General features: G+C 47.2%; 1 protein-coding gene across 8 annotated transcripts in view; it reads right to left on the bottom strand.

Moving 5' to 3' along the window:
- Positions 1-21975, bottom strand: part of RAPGEF1 (Rap guanine nucleotide exchange factor 1) — an 85122-nt gene that overhangs the window by 11495 nt on the left and 51652 nt on the right. Inside the window, exons 10-16 of one of the 8 annotated variants that reach the window (XM_032130550.1) lie at positions 18664-18866; positions 16060-16218; positions 6681-6962; positions 5298-5390; positions 3567-3655; positions 2197-2308; positions 478-553 (exon numbers count right to left, since the gene is read on the bottom strand). In XM_032130550.1, coding sequence (XP_031986441.1) covers positions 478-553; positions 2197-2308; positions 3567-3655; positions 5298-5390; positions 6681-6962; positions 16060-16218; positions 18664-18866 — 1014 coding nt within the window. The remainder of the gene's footprint in view (positions 1-477; positions 554-2196; positions 2309-3566; positions 3656-5297; positions 5391-6680; positions 6963-16059; positions 16219-18663; positions 18867-21975) is intronic. The other 7 variants (XM_032130551.1, XM_032130552.1, XM_032130553.1 and 4 more) reach the window with 7 other exon arrangements.

Raw genomic sequence — 21975 nt, 5'->3', positions numbered from 1 at the left:
CCTGAACAGACTCCTGATGCCCACGGGTACTGCATTAGACCCAAACTAATATCCCTTTTTTCCTACTTTGATGGAACAACCATTCCAGTACATCACCACTTCCTGAAATTCAAAGGACAAGGAACACCATTGGAAACAGGATCCATGCACAACAGGCTGGTCACACCTGCTCTCACAGAAGGCAGTGGCCCAGCTCAGCAGGTACAGGGACACCAACACAGCACTGTCACTGGTGTGCCTCATCTTCCAGATCCAGGCAAGGGCTGGGAGGAGTTAATCCCATCCCCGCTGCTAAATGGAACCACCAGGCGCTTATCCAGCTTACCTCCATCTCCCACAGATAAACACAACCTGCCAAGCTCAGAGGACCCCTGCAGACTCTCCCCCAGCCCAGCTGTGTGTGGCCATGGGGCAGAGGACAGGCAGCCAAAGCCGTGCCAGGCTGTGCCCCCAGCTCTGCCCTGCTGCTCCACGTACCTTTCCTGTCGGTCTCTGTGGCGTGCACCAGCAGAATGTCTCCAGATCCACCACGGACATCTGGCCCATCATCCCCCTGCAATGGGAACACAGCCACGTCAGGCACAGCCCAAGCTCCCTTAGGCCTAGTTTAACATCGCTGGGGTTCCAGCTCAGCAACAACTGGCAGCGCACACACTGTTCCTGGCACTGCTCGCAGCACAAGCTGGGACATGGTCTTCAGTGCTGGGATAATCCTGGAATTTGAATAAAGCATTTGGTGTCCCAGATGAGGAGCTGGGCTGATCTTGGGGTCTCTGACTCCTTAAGGCCAGGTTGTGAAGCTCAGTGAAAGCTGAACCTTCTGCCCACAGAAGAATGAGCAGAAATGCCACAAATACTCCCAGAAGACCTTTAACAGGGCAGCAGCACTGTGTGAACTGTCTCAAAGTGCAGGACCACGTACCACAGTGGCTGTGGGGTGGGAGGTCATGCATTCAGCTTGCATGTTCCTGGAACATCAAAACCCCGCGAGTTAATTCCCTAATCTGGAACTATTTGGCTGGAGGTCACCTGAAACGATCCAATAACTGGAAGAAGAAAACAGCCCTGTTAATTGCTTGACCCCTGCCTTGACCTGTTTTAGAAAGTCCCTGTGACTCTCTAAAACACATCTTTCTTCTAGCTACTGCATTTCACAACTTAAAATACGCAAAACTGATCCACCACTCAGCCAGCAGTTCCCATACTGCAGGAAGCAGCTGGCAGTGACAGTTCTATACTGCTTCAAACATGTAGATCAGAAAGAAAAGGAAGAAAAAAAACACTAAGACACAGATCTGCTAGTCCCAAATGTTCAGAAATCACTGATTTTTAAATGTTTTTTAAAGGAAACAATTCATCAGAGGAGGCTGGAGTTGTGTCTGGCTTCCCTTAGGAATGTCTTTATCACTTCAATATGCAAAACAGTGAAACAGCCATGGATTACAGCCATGGAGCAGCTCTGTCTAAGACGGGAATTTTTCAGGTGACCCTCTGGCAAGAGTCATGAAATACTACTTAGAGAACAAGTAAAAGCTTCTCAATCTCTCCTGCACATCTCAGCTGACCAAAGAACACTCCTAAAGTGCCAGTAAATGATCCATTCTCTCTGTTTTTCAGCCAAGCCCCCTGACAGTCTGAAAGCTTCAAAAGCCTGCATGTTCCCTCCAGCTGCATGTCAAAGACAGCGTGGTTCAAGAGCACAGTGAGCAAAGCTGGCTGGGAGTGCACCCAAGGCTGAACACAAAGCTATTTCTCAAACACAGAAACAGTTCTTTTGGCTGCTTTTCCACATCAGTAACATCATGTCCTGCTCATTCACCTGCTGAACCTGCTGTCAGAGAGAAAGGCCAACACCATCACCCACACCCGGATTTACTGTGCTCAGGCTCTCAGGTGATTCATTTCAGACTGTCAGAGGCTGAAGAAGTGGGAAGGGGCAGACTGGGAAAAGGGCACAAGATGTGCTGGTTCTTAGGGAGACATCTCACCTTTTGCTAAATCCTCACTCACTGCTGGTGCTCCCTGCCTGCACCAGAATCTCATACTTTAACAGCTGCCTTCACACATACCCCACTTCTGCTGCAACCTAGTTTTTCCTAGCAAATAAAAGGTGATGCCTTGTTTGTGCACACAGAGAGTCAGATTTCAGCTCAGAGTAAACCAAAGAGTACAAAAACAAACCCTGAATGCACCTACCTCTTGCTTCAGTGTTAATCTAGACATGATTTCACTGTGGTCAATAAGGGACAGCTCATCTACCTCTTCCTCCAGCTGTGATGACTCCAAAGTATCTGGTGACTGTGGCTGCCTGTGAAAAAAAAGGGAAATAACCTTCATCAAATGACAGTAAGTACACAGACACTCTGGAGGTAAATCTTTTGCAAACAAGTCTGGCTCTAACTCTGTTGCTTTGAGCATCTCTTGGAAAAGAGAAAGATAAACCTTTAGGACCTGAACACCTGTCTGTCCGCATTTCTGGCAGACAGGATTTTACTATAAGTACACACTTCCATGTCTCCTTAATCCACCAAATTTTTAGTGCACACAAATTTAAGCCCTTCCTCAAGCGTACAGAGACTGAGCACACTCTACACATACATATCTTAGTCAGTTCATGACCTGCTGTGCTGAGACAAGGCGAGATGACAGGCTCTTGTTCTGCAGGAAAATAGAGCAGAAAATCATGACCATTTTTTTGGTGTACATCCCCCTCTAGAATTTCTACCCCCAAAGGCTGGTACTCTTGTGCCAGGACATGTCCTCTCTGTGCCTGTAGTTCTAAAGAAAAAAAAAAAGAAAAAGTACTGATGTTCCTTATAGCTTTCCCCAGGCACAGGCCAAAATCCCGTGCACCAGTCAGTGCTTTGAGCAGATAGTGAGCTTTGCAGAGCACTCCTGTGTTGTCTCCTTCACTGTAGGGTTTAAAACCCTCAAACCAACTGCAGGAAAATAGGAAAATGGGGGAGGGAAGTTGACTGTCACACACAAATCAACGCTGTTCTCTATTTTTGCTTTAGAAATGCAATTGCAAAGCAATCTCGAGCAGCAGGGAAGCACTCACTCCACTCCTCCTGAAGCCCATCTGTTACAGCTTGCACCTCTTCATTTACATAGGCAAATGATAGTTAAGAGCATTAGAAAGGATGTAAAGCCTCCTGCTCCAGGGCCTCAGCCAGCCTCTAACGAGCAGGGTTAGGAAGAAATTTCCCCCTGGAAGACTATTCCAAACAGCAATGCAGACTCTTTTCACACATCTCCCTGGAAGCAGGAGGGAGCAGCCAGTGTCAGTGGCAGCACTGCCAATGAGATGGACTGAGGATGGCTAACACAGGCTGCATTAACCCCCACAGGCTCCTTGAGTTCAGCAAGGATATCTTGTCAGGATCCTTCTGGTTCACCAGGATCCCACCACGCACTGGCTGTACAATAAAGTGGGCTCAGAAGTTTAGACAACATGCAGGAGGTTTAGGGCAGAGCAGGCAGCCCCAAGGATGGTTTGGCAGAGGGGATGTTGGGACTCTGCACCGTTCAAACCTGGAAGGAGGACACCAGGGGGTCAGGCTCACCTTTCAGCACCATCTTTACCCTCCTTCCCCATGGCACTGCTGTTCAAAGCGGAGTCTTTGGAGTGGCCGTCTTTGACAGGGGGAGATTCCTGCCAAGAGAAAGGAGTTTTTCATCATTACACGGGGTCCTTGAGCCCAGCGAGCCTTGCATTTACAGTCTGCCTGCCTCTAAATGGCCCTTTACTGTAAATTCCTACAGAGCGGTTAAAGATTGATGCAAGTTAATGCCAAATGCCAGGAAAACACAGAAGTTAATCAGACAGGAAATTTGGGACCATCTCTGGAGACCAGTGTAATTAGTACTGTTTGCTTTCAACATTGTGAAATGATGCTGAAAGTTACAACACAAGTCTGCTGTTGTCTTGGATTTTAACCCTCTCACGACCTTTTATTTTTCCTCCAGCCCTTCCTGTTGAAATACACTTTGCCTCCTGCTTTAATCCAAACAGACACAGCCAGCTCTAAGCTCTCCAGTTTCAGTTCCCCTCTTGATCACAGCCCCCCCTGCCTCAGGGGGTGGATGCTCACTGCTTCCTACCTCCCTTCTCTCCCATCAGAATAGGTTTTGCAATGATGCAACGTTTCCACTCCACAACTCAGGGCTGTGGAAATGAGGCTAATGCAAAAAAGCAGAACCAGCTCAATCAGCGGCATGGAACAGCAGGTAGAGAGCTCAGAGCAAAGACACAGCATTTTAAATTAGCCATTTATTAAGGAGACAAATAGCCATGAACAGCAAATGGGAATATTAATCCAACAATGTCAGGAGTTCAGAATTATTTAACGTCACGCAGAGTGAAGCCTGGAAATTCAAGCTCTGTTCTAGTGAACAGACAGGACTGAAGCCACCTCCACGCTATCCACTCGGCATGGAAACACCCTGCTGAGCTTGGGTTTCTTGGTGTCTGCAGGGTTTTTCCAGACTCTATCTGTAAAGCCCTTTGCTTCAAAGTTGAGAACTCGCTCACAGCTGTCCAAAAGGATGGGCCTGCCCAGATGTGTCTCCTGAGGGGAAGTGATGGGAGCACTATCTCTTGGCGTATTTAACACCACCGTGGATAAAGGTCTTGGAGACATCCTGTAGGAGATGTGCCTTCCAAGAAGAGGGCAGGCAAAAGGATCACCATGGACCTCTGCCAGTTTCCTATGACCCAACAGGAAGATGAGACCTCCCTGGAATGGAAAACGCCCTGGCTCCTCTAGGAAATATCTAAGATACAAGGCTTGAGTAAAGGAAGAAACAGCGTGTGAGTACAATGCTAAATCCATCACTTACTTTGCAACCAAACAGTGAAGAGAAAAAATAAATATTTAAAGCAGAAGGCTTTCTGTATTAAAATAGGGAAGGCAAAGCAGTTACAAGAAAAGACGTGGCCCCAGGATGGCACAGGGTGCATCTCTCTGGAAGGGAACTTCACACAAGCAGCTCCAAACAGCCAGCAAAGCGCAAAGGAAACAGCGCGGCAGGAGAAGCCATCCCTGCCTCCTGCCAGGGCTCAGCGTGACCCCAAAAGCATCTCCTGCTCTGCACCTGCACCAAGAGGGCCCCCAAACCTGCAGCCAGGAGTGGGCAAGCAGAGGGATGGCCAGCAAGGGAGCCAGGGCAGCAGAAGGACAGGGAGTTCCAGGGTGTGCAGAAGAGGCCGGTGCCAAGCGCGTGAGCCCCGGCGTGAACCCGGCATGCACCAGGCAGCCCCGTCCAGGGTCCGGCCTCTGCAGGTTGTTACTTACTCCTTCAGAGCGAGAGAGTTCCCCGTTGCTCTGGCCAGAGGAATACAGATTGACATATTCACCCTCACCAGCCTCCTCACTGGCGTTTTCACTCTGAGGGAGACAGGATGAAAGGAAATCCGTGATGGTGCCCCCCACCAGCGCTTCATGGCCGAGAGAACCTGGGAGCAGAACTGCCCTCGGCAGCTGCTGTCACCTCACTCGGAGCTGTTCTCTGTCTCCGTGGCCAGCACTGGCCACTGAGGCTGCACCATCATTATTTCTGGCTCTGGAGGACTATCCCGAAGGCCCTGGGCTGCAGGAGGGCAGCAGCAGGCACTGCTTGCAAGAGCTGTGGACTCCAGTGAGACTGCCAAGGTGCAGCGGGCAGATTTCAAGGTGCTGGAAGCGGAGTGTTCAGAGCTGGACACAGAGTGCCTGTCCTACCCAGGGCAGTCCTGCTGAGCACAGACCAGCCCTGCAGCCCCAAGGGCATCAAAGGTATGCCCCAAACAAGGCTACAAGCATGGACTAGACTCATCACACCAGAATAAACCAAACTCGAGGCCTTCTGGGATATAACAAGGACCAAAAGCAAGGAAGATGCAAAGCAAAGTCACGTCCAAAGTGTGAAAAGCTGCACATTTACTCTGTAATCAGTGACCCTCTTCCAAACTTGGCAGAGAGGCAGCACTAGCATGCCCTGTGCTGACAGCTCTAATCCCATCAACTCTCGGCTTCGCAGCAGACGAAAGAGGAACTGTCTTGAAAATGAGGTGTTCAAAAAAGTATCTGTAATGGACAGACCTGCTCAGTGATCTGCAAAGTGATCTGGGACCTCAAACTAGCAGCGTGGGAACAGCGTTAACCTAACTTTACCAACATGTGATGAGCTGCCACCAAGCACACAGCTGGGGCTGATGGGAACTGGGAAGAGCAGGAACCTGTAGAGAACAATAGCTTTTATGCACAGGAGAGACAGAGCTGGACTGCACCCACTGCTCCTGGTGACTTAGGCAGGAGCAGGTGGCAACTGCAGGATGTGAACTGCTGTTAGGAGCCTGTGTTTAGTAACTACCAACCTCACAAAACACTCCTTTACCTCCCTCAGCTTTGTATTACAACTGCAGGAAGCTACAGCCAACTCTCCCCTTCACCAGCATTTGACATTTTGTGTTTCCTACGTATGTCTTAACAGTTTCTCAAACCTGCTGAGGTTGTCCATTTTTTTCTAGCCACCATTTTTATATGAAATTTCCTCTCTGCAATTCACACTCATTTGGAAGCCAGACTAGACCACAATTTAGCATGTATTAACACAAGAGACATTTTCTTTTAAAAAAACCCAACAAATAAAGGCAGCCTTGTGTTAAGGTGCGTTATCATCTCTTTGGAGAGTCTCACCGAAGGCGTCTGGAGAGAATCAGTGAAAGAGGTTTCAGAAGGAAGGCAGACAGGAGCATTCCCGTTAAAGCTGCTCTCCTGAGAAGAGGAGTTTGGCACATCCACAGTGCTGGGTGACTGGCTGGCTGCAGCGGGCACCGCTAGGTCGGGGCTCTGGGATGGATGGATGGGCGGAAAAGGTGGGGTGGAGCAGGAGGAAGAGGTAGAAGAGAGGAAAGGAGGTATGGAGACCTGGTTGTGAGGCACAAAGTCCTGGGAGTAGGACCTAAACACAGATTTGTACTGCAGGATGCAGAGACACAACACAAAAACAAGGAAGATGGGGAAAGGAAAGAGACAGACAAAAGAAAAAGTAATTAGATTGGCAGCAGCGTAGCAGTGACAGCACAAGGCATTTCTAGCACAGGCAGCACTATTTTACCATCCACACACTAGAGCAGGAATTGCTACCTGGGATACACCAGCCAGGTTTTTCCTGGAGAGGCGTGTTCTTGCACAAACAGCAGCCTGGCTGCTCATCTCACACAGGGAAAGTGAGCAGCAAGGTGTGATCCAGCCTTGGCTAGGCAGGGGAAAACCTGGGTATCTCAGTACTGCTAATGCAGTGACCCTGAAAATCCCCTGAGTGGAGGAAAGGAGGCAAAGGCACCCAGAAACCATGACTCTGAGCATGCTGGAAGTATCTACACAGAGAAAACTGCTTCAAGTGCTTATTGCTTTTCTGGGATTTTCCACAGGATCCAAATTTAAGATGCTTTTTGCTCCAGCCCTGTAATTTAACAGCTACTGTGTCAAGTCTGTTCCAGAACACACAGCTCCCAGGGAGGAGTGGCTGGATACTGCCTTCAAAGTTACACTGAAGGATAAAGGAGTTTATGCTGCTACTCCTTCCCATTTGTGAAAAACAGGGAGCAAAAATGGTAATTGCCCTCCAGAGCGATGAATTCCTTATCAAACCGATCCTTTAATGCAGTGCCTTGAAGAGTCAGCTGAAGAGATGAAAAGAGATCATCTGCGTAAAGCTTTATCTCACTATCTCTCCTAATCATCAGATTACTGTTCAGATAATATTAAACAGGGTGCAGTGGGAATATATTGTGCCAAGAAAAACAAGAGCAACCCTCTGTCTTTTAACATCTGGTGCTAGTAAGATTTGCCATGGGGGTAAGTCCAAAACAAAGCTGACAACCATTAAAAAAAAAAAAAAAGACAATAATGCTAAATCTGCTGGAGAGGAGTTTATTTTAAAACCTGCAAAGCTGGTCATAGTCAAGTGGACTGAAAGAAGAATCACATCATCCAGAACACCCCAGGCTGGAACGCAGTTGTGGCGCTGCTCCATTGAGGGATCTGCTGCACAAGGACGGTGCAGTACAGAGCTCTCAAGAAGCATAGACACAACTTGCTCAAACCAGGCTGAAAAGTGACACCACTGTGATGTAAAAAGAAAGAGAATCAAAGGCAGGAATTGGAGAATTCAGGCTACATTTTCTCAGGAGAGCTGAGTGGGTAAGAAAAAGCAAAGCTTAGTCCATCACCTGAGCCCCAGCAGTAGCACCCAGCTCAGCAGTGGTATTTTTGTTTCTACCTAGGAAAGATGTGGGCTTAAAAATCTTAACTGAGAACAGCCTCAGGCCAGAACCCTGGTGAAAAAAGCTTTTCCACTACAAAGGAAAGGAAATGTAAAGGTCAATGGCTAGACTTTACCTTCCACCACCTTAATCCTTGAGGGGCTGCGCCTTGTGCCTTGCGTGGAGTCCAGCAGTGCTCTGGGTGTATTCTCAGGCCCCAAAACAAATTGTAGGCCATAATACAGAGGAGAGGAGGTGAATGCTTTGGAAAGAGAGCTTAAAAGACTACTGAAAAATAATTAAAATGCAAATCCCCACCACATGCCTGTGGCTAAAAGGAGACTGGCTCTAGGACGGGCTCCTCTCTCTTCCTGCTCATTTCTTTCCGGATGAGCAGTGCTGGCTCCAGGGACACTGTCAGCTTTTGGAGCTGCCTCAGTAACAATGACAAGTTTAATCTCTGTATTTACTTTCTGCCTGGATAAATGCTCTACATTTATTCATCTTCACTTGCATGGCACAAACCTCTAAATCCCTCGTAAGACACCAGGCTCATGACATCATCTTGGCTCAGCAGATTCATTATGCCGGCCTGGTATTTCATGATCTCACTGGCACTAACACACCAACCATCACCCCAAGTCCCAGCCTAGACCCCAAACCACTGCTCAATGGCTCAAGAAGGCACTCAAAAAACTGCTGTGCTGATAACAAGATCCTTTGCTCCTGTAGAGGAAATAATTAGCTCCAGCAGGAGCTCTGTGCCAGCTCCCCCATTGCTGGACTTCCTGCACCCACATGACACAGGCGGCACACGCTGTCCTTCACTTTGTAGTTGATGGACATCTTCCACCCAGGAGTTCCAAGGGGTTTTGTCCCTGACCTGCCGAACCCAAAGGAAAAGCCAGGCTTTTGCAAAGCAGCAGTGGAGCTCACGCAGGGCAGGAGTGAAAGGAAATGACTGTCCTCAGCCAAGTCACTCTGGGACAAGCAGAGCCCTGGCAGGGTTAGCTCAGGGCAGACTCTGCTTCCCTGCCTGCAGCCTGGACCAGCAGCTCGGGGAGATGAGTTATTGCTACTGGGGCAGGAACATTTGCACAGCTCCTGCCTTGTGGAGTTTCACACACATTAATCCTAATTTGAAGGCAATTTAGACCTAAATATAACATTACATTGCAGAAATTTTAGAAGTTTGAATGCAGATATGTCCATATTGACAATCACTGTATGTTTCTCTCTCCTAGGTCTCATAATACACCTTCAGAACAATCTCGTGGCATGAGATACTCTGAAAATGCCAGTTTAAGGCCCAGGTACCCATGAAAATGCATTAATCTTCATTATGTGATCCGTGAACAATCATTTAAGGATGCAGACAGGCTCTCAGCATGCTGTTAACAAAAGGAACAGTGCAGAGAAGCCTTTGGTGTGCTGGCATTAATTAGTCAGACTGCTCTCAACTTCCAGTCTTGTGGTAAAGTTGCATCTTGTAGAAAGGGAGCCAGGGAGCCCCCTCCTTCCTCCGGAGCCTGCGAGCAGCTCTGGAATTCCAGTTATGCAGCCGTGCTGGGACAAGAGCCAAGACTGAAGCATACTTTTCAAAGGGAAAAAAACCCCACCCTGCAGTGGAGATGATGTCCATATGGCACCCATTCCTGCTGCTCCCCAGTCTGACCCAGCCCAGCCAGCAGCTGCCCCAGGGATTGCAGCAATGGCTTCCACGGGATCTGGGTGTTGTCCATCTCTTGGAAGCCCTGTCATCCTCTAAAAGACATACATTTTTTGGGGAGGGGACAGTGCATTCAACACAACTGTCAGGAGGAAACAAGCCATCCTTTAGTGTTCCCCCCAAGAGGCAACAGTTTATCTTGGAAACAAATCACTGCTTGTTTTAATCAGCTTCTCTGAGGTTTCCTGTAGGGTCAAGTAAGGCCTTGGTTATGGCTTCACGGACACAACCTCCTACTCCACAGCTTTACTCTAAGTGAAGTATTTCCAAATAGTCTCTGGGAAAGCTAGAAAACAGGGTGCACCAGCAATCTCTGGGAAAGGATGCTCTCCTGTATCCAAACTCTGGCCACGCTGCCAGCTCCCACCACACGAGCAGAAGGGAGTCTCCCAGCATAAGTGATCCTGACAGCAAACGGCCGAGGCAGGGAGAAGAGAGAGTTCCCTCTCCTCTCACCAGTGCAGTGGTTTTTAAAAAGACCTATCTGCCACTTTGGAAGTGCTTGCACAAAGCAAGCTTTGAGCTGGGAGCAGTCTCGTCTCCTGGGAACAGCAGGAAGAAAATGTGCCTGGCCCTGAACATTTACCACACACTGTGACACACAGAGGTCTCCCAGAGACAGCATCTTTCAACTTTTTTAATTTGCTGCCTTTGATTTTTTGCAAGGGTGAATATTTCAGGATAGCTTTCCATCATTAGAAGCCGTGTTCCAGGATGTCCCAAAGGTCAGTGACATTCCGGCTGTTTATTTGGATTAGATGGCAGGAGATAAGCACTCTAATAGAAAACTTATTTCAGGAGTGATGCTTCTTCCCACTCACTAGGCATGGCTGACCACAGCTAACAGGGACACAGGGGTATACATGCAGAGAGTCAGTGGCTGCAAGTTACAGCAGTCTCCAACCCAAATCCAAAGTTGAATTCAATTACATGGCTGACAGAGCATCTGCACCATCAGCAGACACAGTCTTTACCTTTTAAGCACAGCCTTCTCAGTTACCCTATGGACATCTGCCAAATTAATCTGCCATCCTGCCAGACACTCCCAGATCAGGTAGAGCATCAGACTCCCAAAATATGAAGCTATCAGAGGAAAGGATCAATCTTTCAGATCTCCTCTGCTAATGCTATTAAGGGAACGATGTGGGCAACATGCCAGAACTGGATGCCCAAATTATAACAGTGCAGAATTATGTTCACAAAATACTGGGTGTTGCAAAGTCGTTACACCCTAAGAATATAATTGCACAGGCAACTATTGGAAAAGACTTCCTATCTCATGACACAATGCTGGGCTTCCAGGTACTTTTGCTAATGAGGAAGGAAATGCTCCTGCAATGAATGGCTGGAAACACAAGCTGCCAACAGAATGGCTTCAAGCACTGCCACAGGAAAGGCAGCAACTCCTCAGGCTGGAATGTTTCTCAGCAAGGCCTCTGACCTGGCTGCAGAGCTGACCTCCCTGGTTTTAACTGGTGGTTAGCACAGTATATGGATGGATGGGGATTGTTGTGTCTCCTGGCTTCTGCACGAGAAAACACAAAATCCAAACTTTTCCTTGTGGGGGAAAGATTCCTGCACATCTTTGCAACAGAACAACTAAAGGTGCAGCAGGGGAAGAAAACATTTGTAAGATTTATTAACCATGCTGTCATGCATCCCTCTTTGGGAAATATCATGAGAATTCAATTCAGTTGCACCTACAGCATCAACTTTTCAGCTTGTGGAAACAACCCCCAGCTCAAGATGGCAGATCTGGAAAAGACAGAGTCTGGAGACCAAGAGAGGACTTCTAAAAAGTCAGTTACACAAAAACATGGGGTGTGTGGCCTATGAAGTCAACATGGGACTGTTTAGAAAAAACTACAGAGATCTGCAGTGTTCCAAATGCAAGGAAAATGTATAAACTGCCAGAGGAAGTGGTTTTCAGCAGCAAAATCCAGTGATGCCAGCAGGCAACAGCACTATTAATACCAATGTCCAGGCTGCCATGGGCAGTGGAAATGAACACAAACACAGAAGGAATGCTAAACAGGAAAGGCAAAACAATACCTAAGACAGAGCAGCTGGTTAAAGGGATGCAAATCTTCTCAATCCCCCTTCCCTCTGCTCCAAATTAAGGAGCCAAAACCTTGGGACAGGAACGAACCAAACACATTGTGACTTCCCAGCCGTGGTTTGTTTGAGGCTCCCACCATATGAATGAAAACAGCTCGGTCTCTGGCGAGGGCCAGAGCCTGGTGTGTGCTGCAGGCTGGAAGTGAGCTACAGGAATGGGAGCAAGGCACGGAAAACATGGGAAGCACATGTCTGCATGGTGCACGCCTTTAATCACTTATCTGAACCCCCCTTTTCCTGAACATACGTCAGCACACACACAAGAAAGAAAAACAGTTGCTGTGAATTTTCTGTGCACTTGCTCAATTTGCTCAAGAATGGTGGGAACAAGCGAGAACAGAAGCGCTGAACTGGAGCTTTCATAAGGAAATCACTTGCGCCTTCTGCTGGAATCTGACAGCCAATTGGTTTCTGGAAAAGTTTCTTAATTAAAAAGAAAACATAAGAAAAACCCAACATTTTGAGAAAGGCAACTTGTTTCTCCACAGCGGAAGATGCAGCCAAATTTCCACTAATGGCTGTATATGCCTTGGAGATAAAACTTTTCCTTGTTTCAGCAAGGAAAAGCTTCCACAAGACTTTCTGCAGCCCTTGGTGGAAAATGTGTGGATGGGCAGCAGTGGAGCTCGTCACCGGATGATTTCCTCTATCAGTGCAGAGTTCTCCAGCTGCCAGGAAGTAATGAGATTTCAAGATCTGATTATTCCTGCTGCTCGGATACCTGCCCACCCATTTCCAGGCAAACAGCAAAGGATTGATTAAACCAAGGGACAGCAGCTCTGTGTTCACGAGAAGAAGGGAGGGAGGTGATCGGCTGGAGAGAAATTACAGCCAACCGTAACCAAGGACGATGCCTTCCTGTTGCACACCTCCTTTCCCACTGCTTAGTACTTTCAAAAGAGGTGGGAATCCCTTGAATGATTCTTGACAGTACAATCCAGTTGTCCTCCCAGTGTGGAATTTAATGGTTCAGCTGTCCATGGGATGGGGAACATGATGCAGTTCCTTAAAACACCAGCCCACACTACCAACACAACCCCTGCTGGCACAGAGGCCAGACACGAGTCAGACTCGGTTAAAGAACAGCTCAACTTGCCAAACCTATGAGGTCTGATCCAGTTGCTCAAGATCTGCCTCTATCCAGTAAAAGCTATTATCTCTGACACAATTTCCTGCAAAGGAGGGAAAAGCACAATTAGTGGGCTGACAGAGCAGAGGGGGCAGCTGGGCTGCAACAGCCTCTGCAGTGCTGATTGGAGGGAAAGGAGTCATGGCTCTAAAAAAATTCATGCATTAAAAATTAAAAGATGCTCTAAGCAACTTCACCTCTTTTGTGCTGTCTGAAAACAGTCTTTTTGAGCCGTGTAAATCAGTAGTAAGGCACTAATCCTTCACCTGGAGCACAGAGCTAAGGGGATAACCAGCAGAACGTGGTGCAGGCTTGGCTTCCCTGCTGCTGGCATGTGAACAGATGGGTACAGGGCCAGGTCCTCCCTCTGGGAGTGACTCCTGTGTCCTCCCCAGGCCAGTCTCCAGGGAAGGAAAAAAAGCACAGAGCACTTTCTGAAAATTGGCTACACTTGCAGGGCCTTTCTGGCACTGGGTCAGTGGACAGCCATCGAGTTTAGCAGCTCAGACTTCCTGATATCGATCCAAGGAGGTTTTTGCTTCCTGTGCAGAATGAATAACAATTTATGTAGGAGACATATAATTTTAGAAGATCTGATAGCCACCACTGCTATCTTGGTACACAAGAGGCCAAATGCTCAGCTGGCAGCACCTAAAAGGTGTGCTCTCCCTGGCACTGACTCCCTCACTGGGGCTGGTGGGAGCTAACACTGATTTCTGCCAGGTTTATTGTTCACCAGCACTCACACTTCAGTGGCCTTTCTCTAGGGAGAGAGGAGAAATGAAGGCATGAGAGTATGAGGAGCAGAACAACATCCTAAAGTTACTGGTGCAGCTCGTGGCGTCCCTGGAGTGAAACCCCACAGAGCAGATTGCAGGAGGGGCTCTTGTCCTTCCCATGCTGACAGAGGGTGTCACCCTGGGAGGGATCCAAACCTCCACAGCTGCTTCACATCTCTGTCTTATTAGGGATAGGGGAAATGGGATAAACCATGGTTATGGTATTACATGGGTCAGCTATGATGCATGTAAGGCCATTGGTATTCTGCAGCTCAAAGAGACACTTTCATAGTGAAAATCTCATTTTTGGCTGTGAAAAAATAGACCAGATAGAGCAATGAGAAACTATGAGATTATCCTAATTTAAAGGCACTAATGGAAAAGTCACAGTTTTTAATTCCTTATTTCCTTTGTGCATTTGACAGTGCACTGTCTCACTGTTCTCGTTGTTCCTCGTGTTCCAGCCATTTATTTTACCCCTCACTAGATCCTTGCAAAAATGCTTAAGCATTTTTAAATGAAGTTTTAACATTTCTTAAAATAATATATTCACAGTAATGTAGTCCAAAGTAAGATGAGAACGGGTCAGAGCAATTTAATAGGTAGCAACCATTTAATCCAATGAGGACGCTTTTTAAAATCAAAGTGCTCACATATTTTTAGAACATTATAGAATCATATTTATAGCCTCTCAATTAAATCAAAAATAGTCAAGTACTTTTATCTAGTCCTACAGTTCCATGTTTTGCTTGCTAGAACCACTACCAAGTAAGAGACCTGTACAATTCAGGACTTTTAGTTCAAATTTTAGAACTGTTTACCACAAATTTATGCAAACACTAACCTTGCCACCCCTCAGCCTTTTCATCTGTGCAGCAAAGCTGTGATACTGCTCTCTCTCACACAAGTAGAAGCCAAAAGCTTTCATTCATGGCTTGTGAAGCAGCTCTACTTACAAAGCACTTGAACACTTTCTTCTTCTTTGGACCAATGATTATCACTAATTTTTAAAGAATGAGTTAAGTGCTGAAATGGGAAGACAGCAATGGCACAGTGGGAGGATACTGTTTTCAAACATTTAATATTACACTAATTGAACACTTCTGAATCTTCTCAAGTCTTCTCTGATAATTCCTTCTCCAGAAGAAGCCTAATTTACTAAACATCCAGGTCACTGTCAAAAAATAGTGTATTCTCAGTTGTCATCACATGGCAATCAGAGCATAACCACACAGTTTTACATGCAAACGAGCCCCACACTGATGAGCTGACAGAATCCCATGGTTGCATTTAATTTCATATTAACACTGTGTTATTACTACCATTTAATTTAAGCAGCTGATCAGAGATTCAAGCAGTGCTCTAATACTATTTTGATTTAAATGATTTCCAGCTCCTCCTGCCATTCTCTCTTCAGGCTGCTCAGAAGTGCCGTAGGAAGAGAAAACCCTGCTCATCCATCAGCAAATCATACAAGCAAACTAAGCTTGTTTGGGACCATGGAGATGTGAAGGGAAGCAAAACAGGCAAAAATGAGATGGAACATCTAGCAGAGGCCGTTTTCTAGAAAAAAAATTAAGGATCTGCAGCCACTGTTCCACGTGTTTGACTAAACCCATGGATTTTGGGGACAGCATCTTGTTATTTCTCCCAAGGCCAGGCTCACACAGCAGCCTTTAATTGACTCATCCACATCACTGGCGTTACGCAATGGGACAAAAAGACTTTGCAGTTCCAGTGTGCAGCCTGGGGCACACAGAGGTCACAGGAGTGTGCCTGGGCACACAGGCCAGCTCTCCTTCCTCAGTCCCCCGCTACAAACATCAACATGGACACGTAATACAAAGCAAGCTACACCTCCCCTGGCTTCGCTTAGTGAGATTTACACTTAGTGAGATTTACACACTGTTTTTCCCACCTGGCTGGTTACTACAGCAGCTCAAAAGCCCCCAAAGGAACCTCCACCTTCAGCTGAGAGGGCAAGCACAGAATTTGCACACAAGTGATCAGCAATAAGACAACACCCACGTGTTCCAGAGCGGAGAGAACTCACCGAGTGCACAGGAAAGGAGCTGTGCCGGCTGAGAAAGGAGTTAGAGACTGACATAGTGAGGCCCTGAGTGGCACCGCAGTCCTCGGGGGTGAAGGGCACTTTAGGTTGCTGGACACAGTAGGAGACAGAAGAGAAAGAAGAGGCAGCATAGGAGGCCTGCTGAGGAGGGGGGAGAAAGCAGGAGACACAAGACACAGAGAAAGAGAGCACAGAAAAGGCGATGAATAAAGGGCAAGAAACGCTAACTTAAACAATGCATATAATGGCTGGCTAAACAAACAGCTATTCATACAGTTCATCACAGCCAGACACACCAATATGCCTTTCTTGAGCTCAAGAGGCACGACAAAAATCACAATTCAAATCTTCTTTGTTTCACAAATCCCTTAAAAAATGAACTCCTGCCTCCCCCTCCCCACTCACCCGTGGACAGCTGCTGCTGGCACAGACAAGCTGCTCCTCGCTGCCCTTTTCTCCCCGTGGCGTGGGGGCAGATGCCCAAAGGAGGAACTGCCTCTAAGCACACGATTCTTGCACACTACTATTTTTTTCTGGCAACCTGCAGATTGGGAACTTGGCCTCTCCAGTGTGAGCTATGGGTCCTCACTGGTACTGCTGGGAGACTGGGTGACAGTGATGTCCTGCCATTTCTCTGTCCAATCCAAGATTATAATAATTTGCATGGGAGGCAGCTATTACACAGGAATAAATCCTGGCAAGGAATTTCTCCTGAATCCTGCTATAGTAAGGAGACTGAGGGAGGATGAGGTATATTCAGGCTTTCTCAGACTTGCTGAATAAAACATACAATGCAAACATACAATCTTATTTTGATTAAGATCTGAAGCTGACAAGAAAGGACTTCCTCATTATTATATTAGAGAGGAGTCCATCCAGCAAAACTTGCTGCTGCTAGAGCAGCTGATGCCCATTTGATTTGCCAAATCAAAAACTCCCAGGGCAGCAGGAGCAGAGGAACAAGAGTCTGGTGGCTTTTACAGGGATTGCTGAATAAGCCATCACCTGCTTGCACCTCTTTCCCAACACAGGGTTGAAGGGTGGAAGGCTGCACCTGAAGAAACCTTTGCTTCAGGAGAACTGCAAGCAACACCTTGATGGTATCAGCAGGCAAAGCAGGGACATCGTGGCTGTCCAGATAATGATTAAAGGGAAGCACAGAAATGCTCTGCTTCAGCCAACAAATTCAGGACAGGAGCAGAATTTCCCTTCTGCACAATGGCTGCAGTAAATCTGTGCTTTGCAGACTCTGATCATGACTGTGCAGCCCAAGTCACCTCTGCAAACATCACTGAAGTGCAGCCACCTCGAGGAGGGGAAGGCAGGCAAGGGACTGCAAGGTACAAGTGACAGTGCAAGGGTCACACTGATGGGGACCACAGACCCTGGAGAACTGCCTGATCCTCCAGAGAGGAGTCCTGCAGACTCTTTAGTGTCCCTGCAAAGCATTTAAGGTCTAATCCCCACAAAGAATTAATGCACAATACTCAGTTGAGCTTAGCCAACAACGTCACTTTATCTTTTTAGGATTCCTACTTGCATCATAGGAATGTAGTTATGCAAATCCCAAAATTAGAGTTAAAAAGTAACACTCTGGGACACTCAAACTTCAGCACAGATAACATGAAGAAATATTGCAAGAGTCACCCTCATGATGGTGAGACCATGGCTCTGTTCCCACATTTCCTCCCATTTTGATAATGCCATGGCCAATTTAAGTAAGCTCCAGCAGCATGAAAGAATTTTTTTTTTTAACAGAACAAATAAGATAATTAATATAAACAAAATGCCTTAGGTTGGAGCTGGGAAAAAAGGAAAAAAAAAAAAAAGAAATTAAAGGAAAACCTTTAAAAGGAAATGAGACAAAATTCCACCTCCACCGAGGTCGGAAACAAAACTGCTGCTGCCACCACTGAGGCCAGGATTTCATCCCCCACATGGAAAACGGTCCTTTCTGTGCTGTTAAACCCACCACCCACACACATGTGGATGTGCCTTTCTGTGCTGGCAGCCTGGGGGGGCAGAAGAACTCTGAGAAACAGGTAAAATCCTGAATCACACAAGGGGACTAATGTGGAGGAAACATGCTATAAAGTATGAAGTGAAGTAGTGGCTATACCAAACGTCTGTGCATAACACAAAAGCAGCTATTATGTTTAAACAGTTATTATTAGTGGCATCTCTGACAACAGTTTCAAAACAGGAGTGGGGAACAACAGTGCAGCAATCTCTTGAAAAGCGTTCTGCTTGCTCAGTGTGTCAAAATCTTCCAAGCAGTTGTTGTTACACAAGCCTGGCAAGATTCAGCCCTGCCATGTGGCAGACGAACGTTTCATTTTTAAGGCATTTTAGGACTTTCAAAGCTTATGGGGAACGGTCTGAACATGGGGTTCAATGGGGTTAGAAAGCAGCAAAAATGATGCAAAATGCCTAAACCCACGTTCACAAGCTGACAAGGAGCACGATGTGGTAACACCAGTGAGACATCCTCCCACCACGGCCGCCCGTCAGAACCAGGAGCAGGAAGAGCAGAGCTGTTCCTGGGAGCCTGGTGGCCCTGCCAGGTGGCCCTGAGGTGTCACTCACCAGCTGCCGCTGCTTGGGTGGGAGAGCAGGAGGAGGTGCCAGATCTTGAGAGGGGTCTAAGCTGATGAAGGAGTCATTGATCCCGTAGACTTCCCTGAGGTACTTGTTCTTCTCCTGGTAGATGTGCTCGTTCTGAGGGGTCTGGTAGAACATGGACGGCTGTGGCTCTGAGTAGTCTTCCACAAACTGCATGTAGGCCATCACTGCAAGGCAAGGAGAGGTCACACTCACTGCCCCTGGTCTGCAAGCCCCAGCTGAGGGTCAGCAGGCAGCTCATTCTCAGAGGGGCACCCATGCTGTGCTCCCAGGGAGCTCAAGCAGTTGCCATCCACCCTGCAGGAAAGGATCCAAATATCCCATCCTGTGAGCCAGCACACAACAAACACCATCCCAGGCCACAAACACAGCTGATAAAACCCTGGAACCAGTGAGGTCTCCAAACAGCAACTTGAGAAGTCTGATTTACTGATGCTTAGCCCAAATCCTCACACAATCCATGGCAATTCTGAGAACATTCCTCAACAGCTGATGTCCAAAGTCACCAAAAAGCCAGAACAGTGTCAGTCTGCTTTTTAGGAGTGTAACAATGCAACCTTGACAATAAATCTGTAATAATTCTTGTGTTTATAGTAAGTCTCATTTCTGCAGTCAGCAAGATTTCTAGAACCAGGAGGTGTACAGTGTTTTTCCACTCTAGCAAACTGATAAAACTGTTATCAGAGAACACCTACCTGTGAGACTGGGTGTACCTCTCCCTCAGCTCTTTAAATGCCACTGCCAATACTGGTACAAAATTCCTTCTAAAAGTGCCACTGAGCACGTGTTCTTGCCTCCTTAGCTCAAATCCAACACCCATTGCTCCCATCCCTTTTTAAAGCAACTTACCATCTCCAGCTTTCAAATTCAACTGATTCACAAGCTTGTGTGAGATGTGGCTCAATAGAAATCTTAAATGGGATCAAACCTCGTCTAGAGGACCCTTCCATCTGTACAATATCCTTCCAAAATCTATTAAAAAACCCACACAGGTCAGCCTCTGCAGCTCTGACAGAGGATTAGTTACTGGTGCAATATTTTAGTGTTGCAGGGGGAGGATGACATCCAGTGCCATAGAAAGACTACTACAAACCCACCTCCATAGGATCAGAAGTGTACTGAATAATGTAAAACAAAGAAAGAACCCTCTTCTTTACACCTGAGAGCAGGATAAAAAGATGTATTTAAGTGTCATGGAAAGGACTAGCCAAGGCCTTCTTGTAAACACGCTGTCATGCACAAGGCCCTGTGGTCATCCCTCCCTTCCTCCTGATAAACAAGCAGTTGTCGCTTTTTGTAAATCTGGTCATTTGGTGGCAATTATTCAGCTTCTGCTGGCATTTCAGTTGTACAGCTGAAAGGAGTGGATGACTTCAGTGAAAGCTATAAATACAACGAGCACAATGCAGGACTTGCACATCATGAAGCTGGTTCCCACACTGGCTGCAAGGCAAAGTCCTCTGTTCACCTGCCAACATAGACCCCCGGGCCAGCCTTTAAACAGGATGCAGCCCTGCAAATGTGTCAGCAGGAAGGAGTTGCTTTGCACCTGTCTTGGGCACCTTTTTTCAGATTTCCTCTAATATTTTAAACTCCATTTAGAAACGGAGCTAACACAGCTGCCCTTCCCCGAAAGAATTACAACCCTTGTCCAAAAAATAGAAAAGAGAAAAAAAGAAATGATGAAAAAAACCAGGTCGAGGCAATGGGAGTGCAGGAAATGGAGCTGATGGATTTCAGTCCTGACCGGTAACACCTGCTGTCCCCATCCTGTGACCCCACAGGCCTGCCACTGGACAACCTGTTCATGTCCTGCAGAACAGCCAGTCCTGCACAGCTCTGCCAAAGCTGCTAGAATTCTGACCCCCAACTCTCCCTGCCACCTGAGCCTTGCCTCTCTTCCTCCCTCAGACTCCCTGCTCCTTCCCAGCACCACTTCACAGTGAAGCATGTTCATTTGGAATCATGGTGAAGGTGTAGGAAACATGGAATTACTAAATTCCATGTTGCATTATCTTTTCAAGTATCAGTGATTCAGTTGGCTAAGGTGCTCCTATTAATACCTGGGCCCTGGAAAATGCCCTGGTATCATACAACAACTTCTGGGGACAAGATCTAAAGGAGGCTTATGAAAGATATTTCTCTAGCAGCAAAACTGAACTAAGGATCAGGAGTCCTTGCAGAAGTGTAGAGGACAAGAGCTCGAGGGAAAGACCACATTTTGAGAGCTCATCAACTGAGCAGGACAAAAGCCAAGAAGGCAGGCCTGGCAGTGCTGGCACAATGCAGCAGACACTGCTGAATTCAGATCAACCCTTCACGTTGAGTCACCTACAAAACCAGTGCTTCACTGAACACCCACATCTGCAGACACCAGTGGGGATCGATAGCTGTGAGCTCCTGGAATGACACCGAACACTGGAATGACACCACAGCTCGGAAGTGTTGGTGAAAAGGGCATTGCATTAGACACTTGTGTAAAATTAAATCACTGTTAACTCAAGGCAGTGAGCCTGAATGCTGTCAGGAGCCTTAACTCAATCTGCAAGGGAATAATGAAGAGCTCTTTTATCTGAGCTCTTTATGGGGCTAATGCATCCCATCGTCATGGCAGCTCCTCTGCCTGGCTTGTTACAACAAGTCCTGGGCAGGTGAGCATGTCTGTGCCTCTACTTTGTCATCTTTGTTTTAAGGCAAAGTGAAAAACAGTTGGGATGGTGAAATACAAACCTGGCTCACGAGCAGGCACTGCAGAGTGCAAATCAAAATGGGCATCATCAGAATCCTGCCAATTTTGAACAGCAGAGTAGGAGAGCAAGACCACTCCTATGACTGCTGTTTGCGAAGGGTCTTCTCTCCCCCACTCCACCCTGGTTTTTAACAAGGCAGAAATTTAAAAAACAGATGGGAAATTACATCAGCAGCTCAGGCTGCATGCCCTGCAGCAACTGTGCAGAGGGAGGGATGGGGGCTGCAACCCCCCAGTGAGCAGCTGGGGTGGAGTGACAGTCTCAAGGCAGCACCCCAGGAGAGAAGGGAGGCGTGACAGAGGAACCTCTCCCACCACATGCCCAGCTTATGTCAGTCCTTAACCCAGACAGAAAATATGTGAAATTAAAAAAACCATGAAATCTCAGACTGAGGCTAGGAACACCTTCCCAGCAATCTGCTTCCAGTGCCTTGGCTGTCATTTCTGAAGGAGCTAAAGCTGCTCAGGGATTTCCAGCATGCACCAGTTCAGCCCATATGGTAGAAGTCACAGGTACTGCTCCCCCA

This window comes from Corvus moneduloides, chromosome 21, assembly GCF_009650955.1.
Source record: "Corvus moneduloides isolate bCorMon1 chromosome 21, bCorMon1.pri, whole genome shotgun sequence".
Lineage (NCBI taxonomy): Eukaryota > Metazoa > Chordata > Aves > Passeriformes > Corvidae > Corvus > Corvus moneduloides.
Note: the sequence above shows the minus strand (reverse complement) of the source record. Positions and strands in the feature narration are given on the sequence as shown.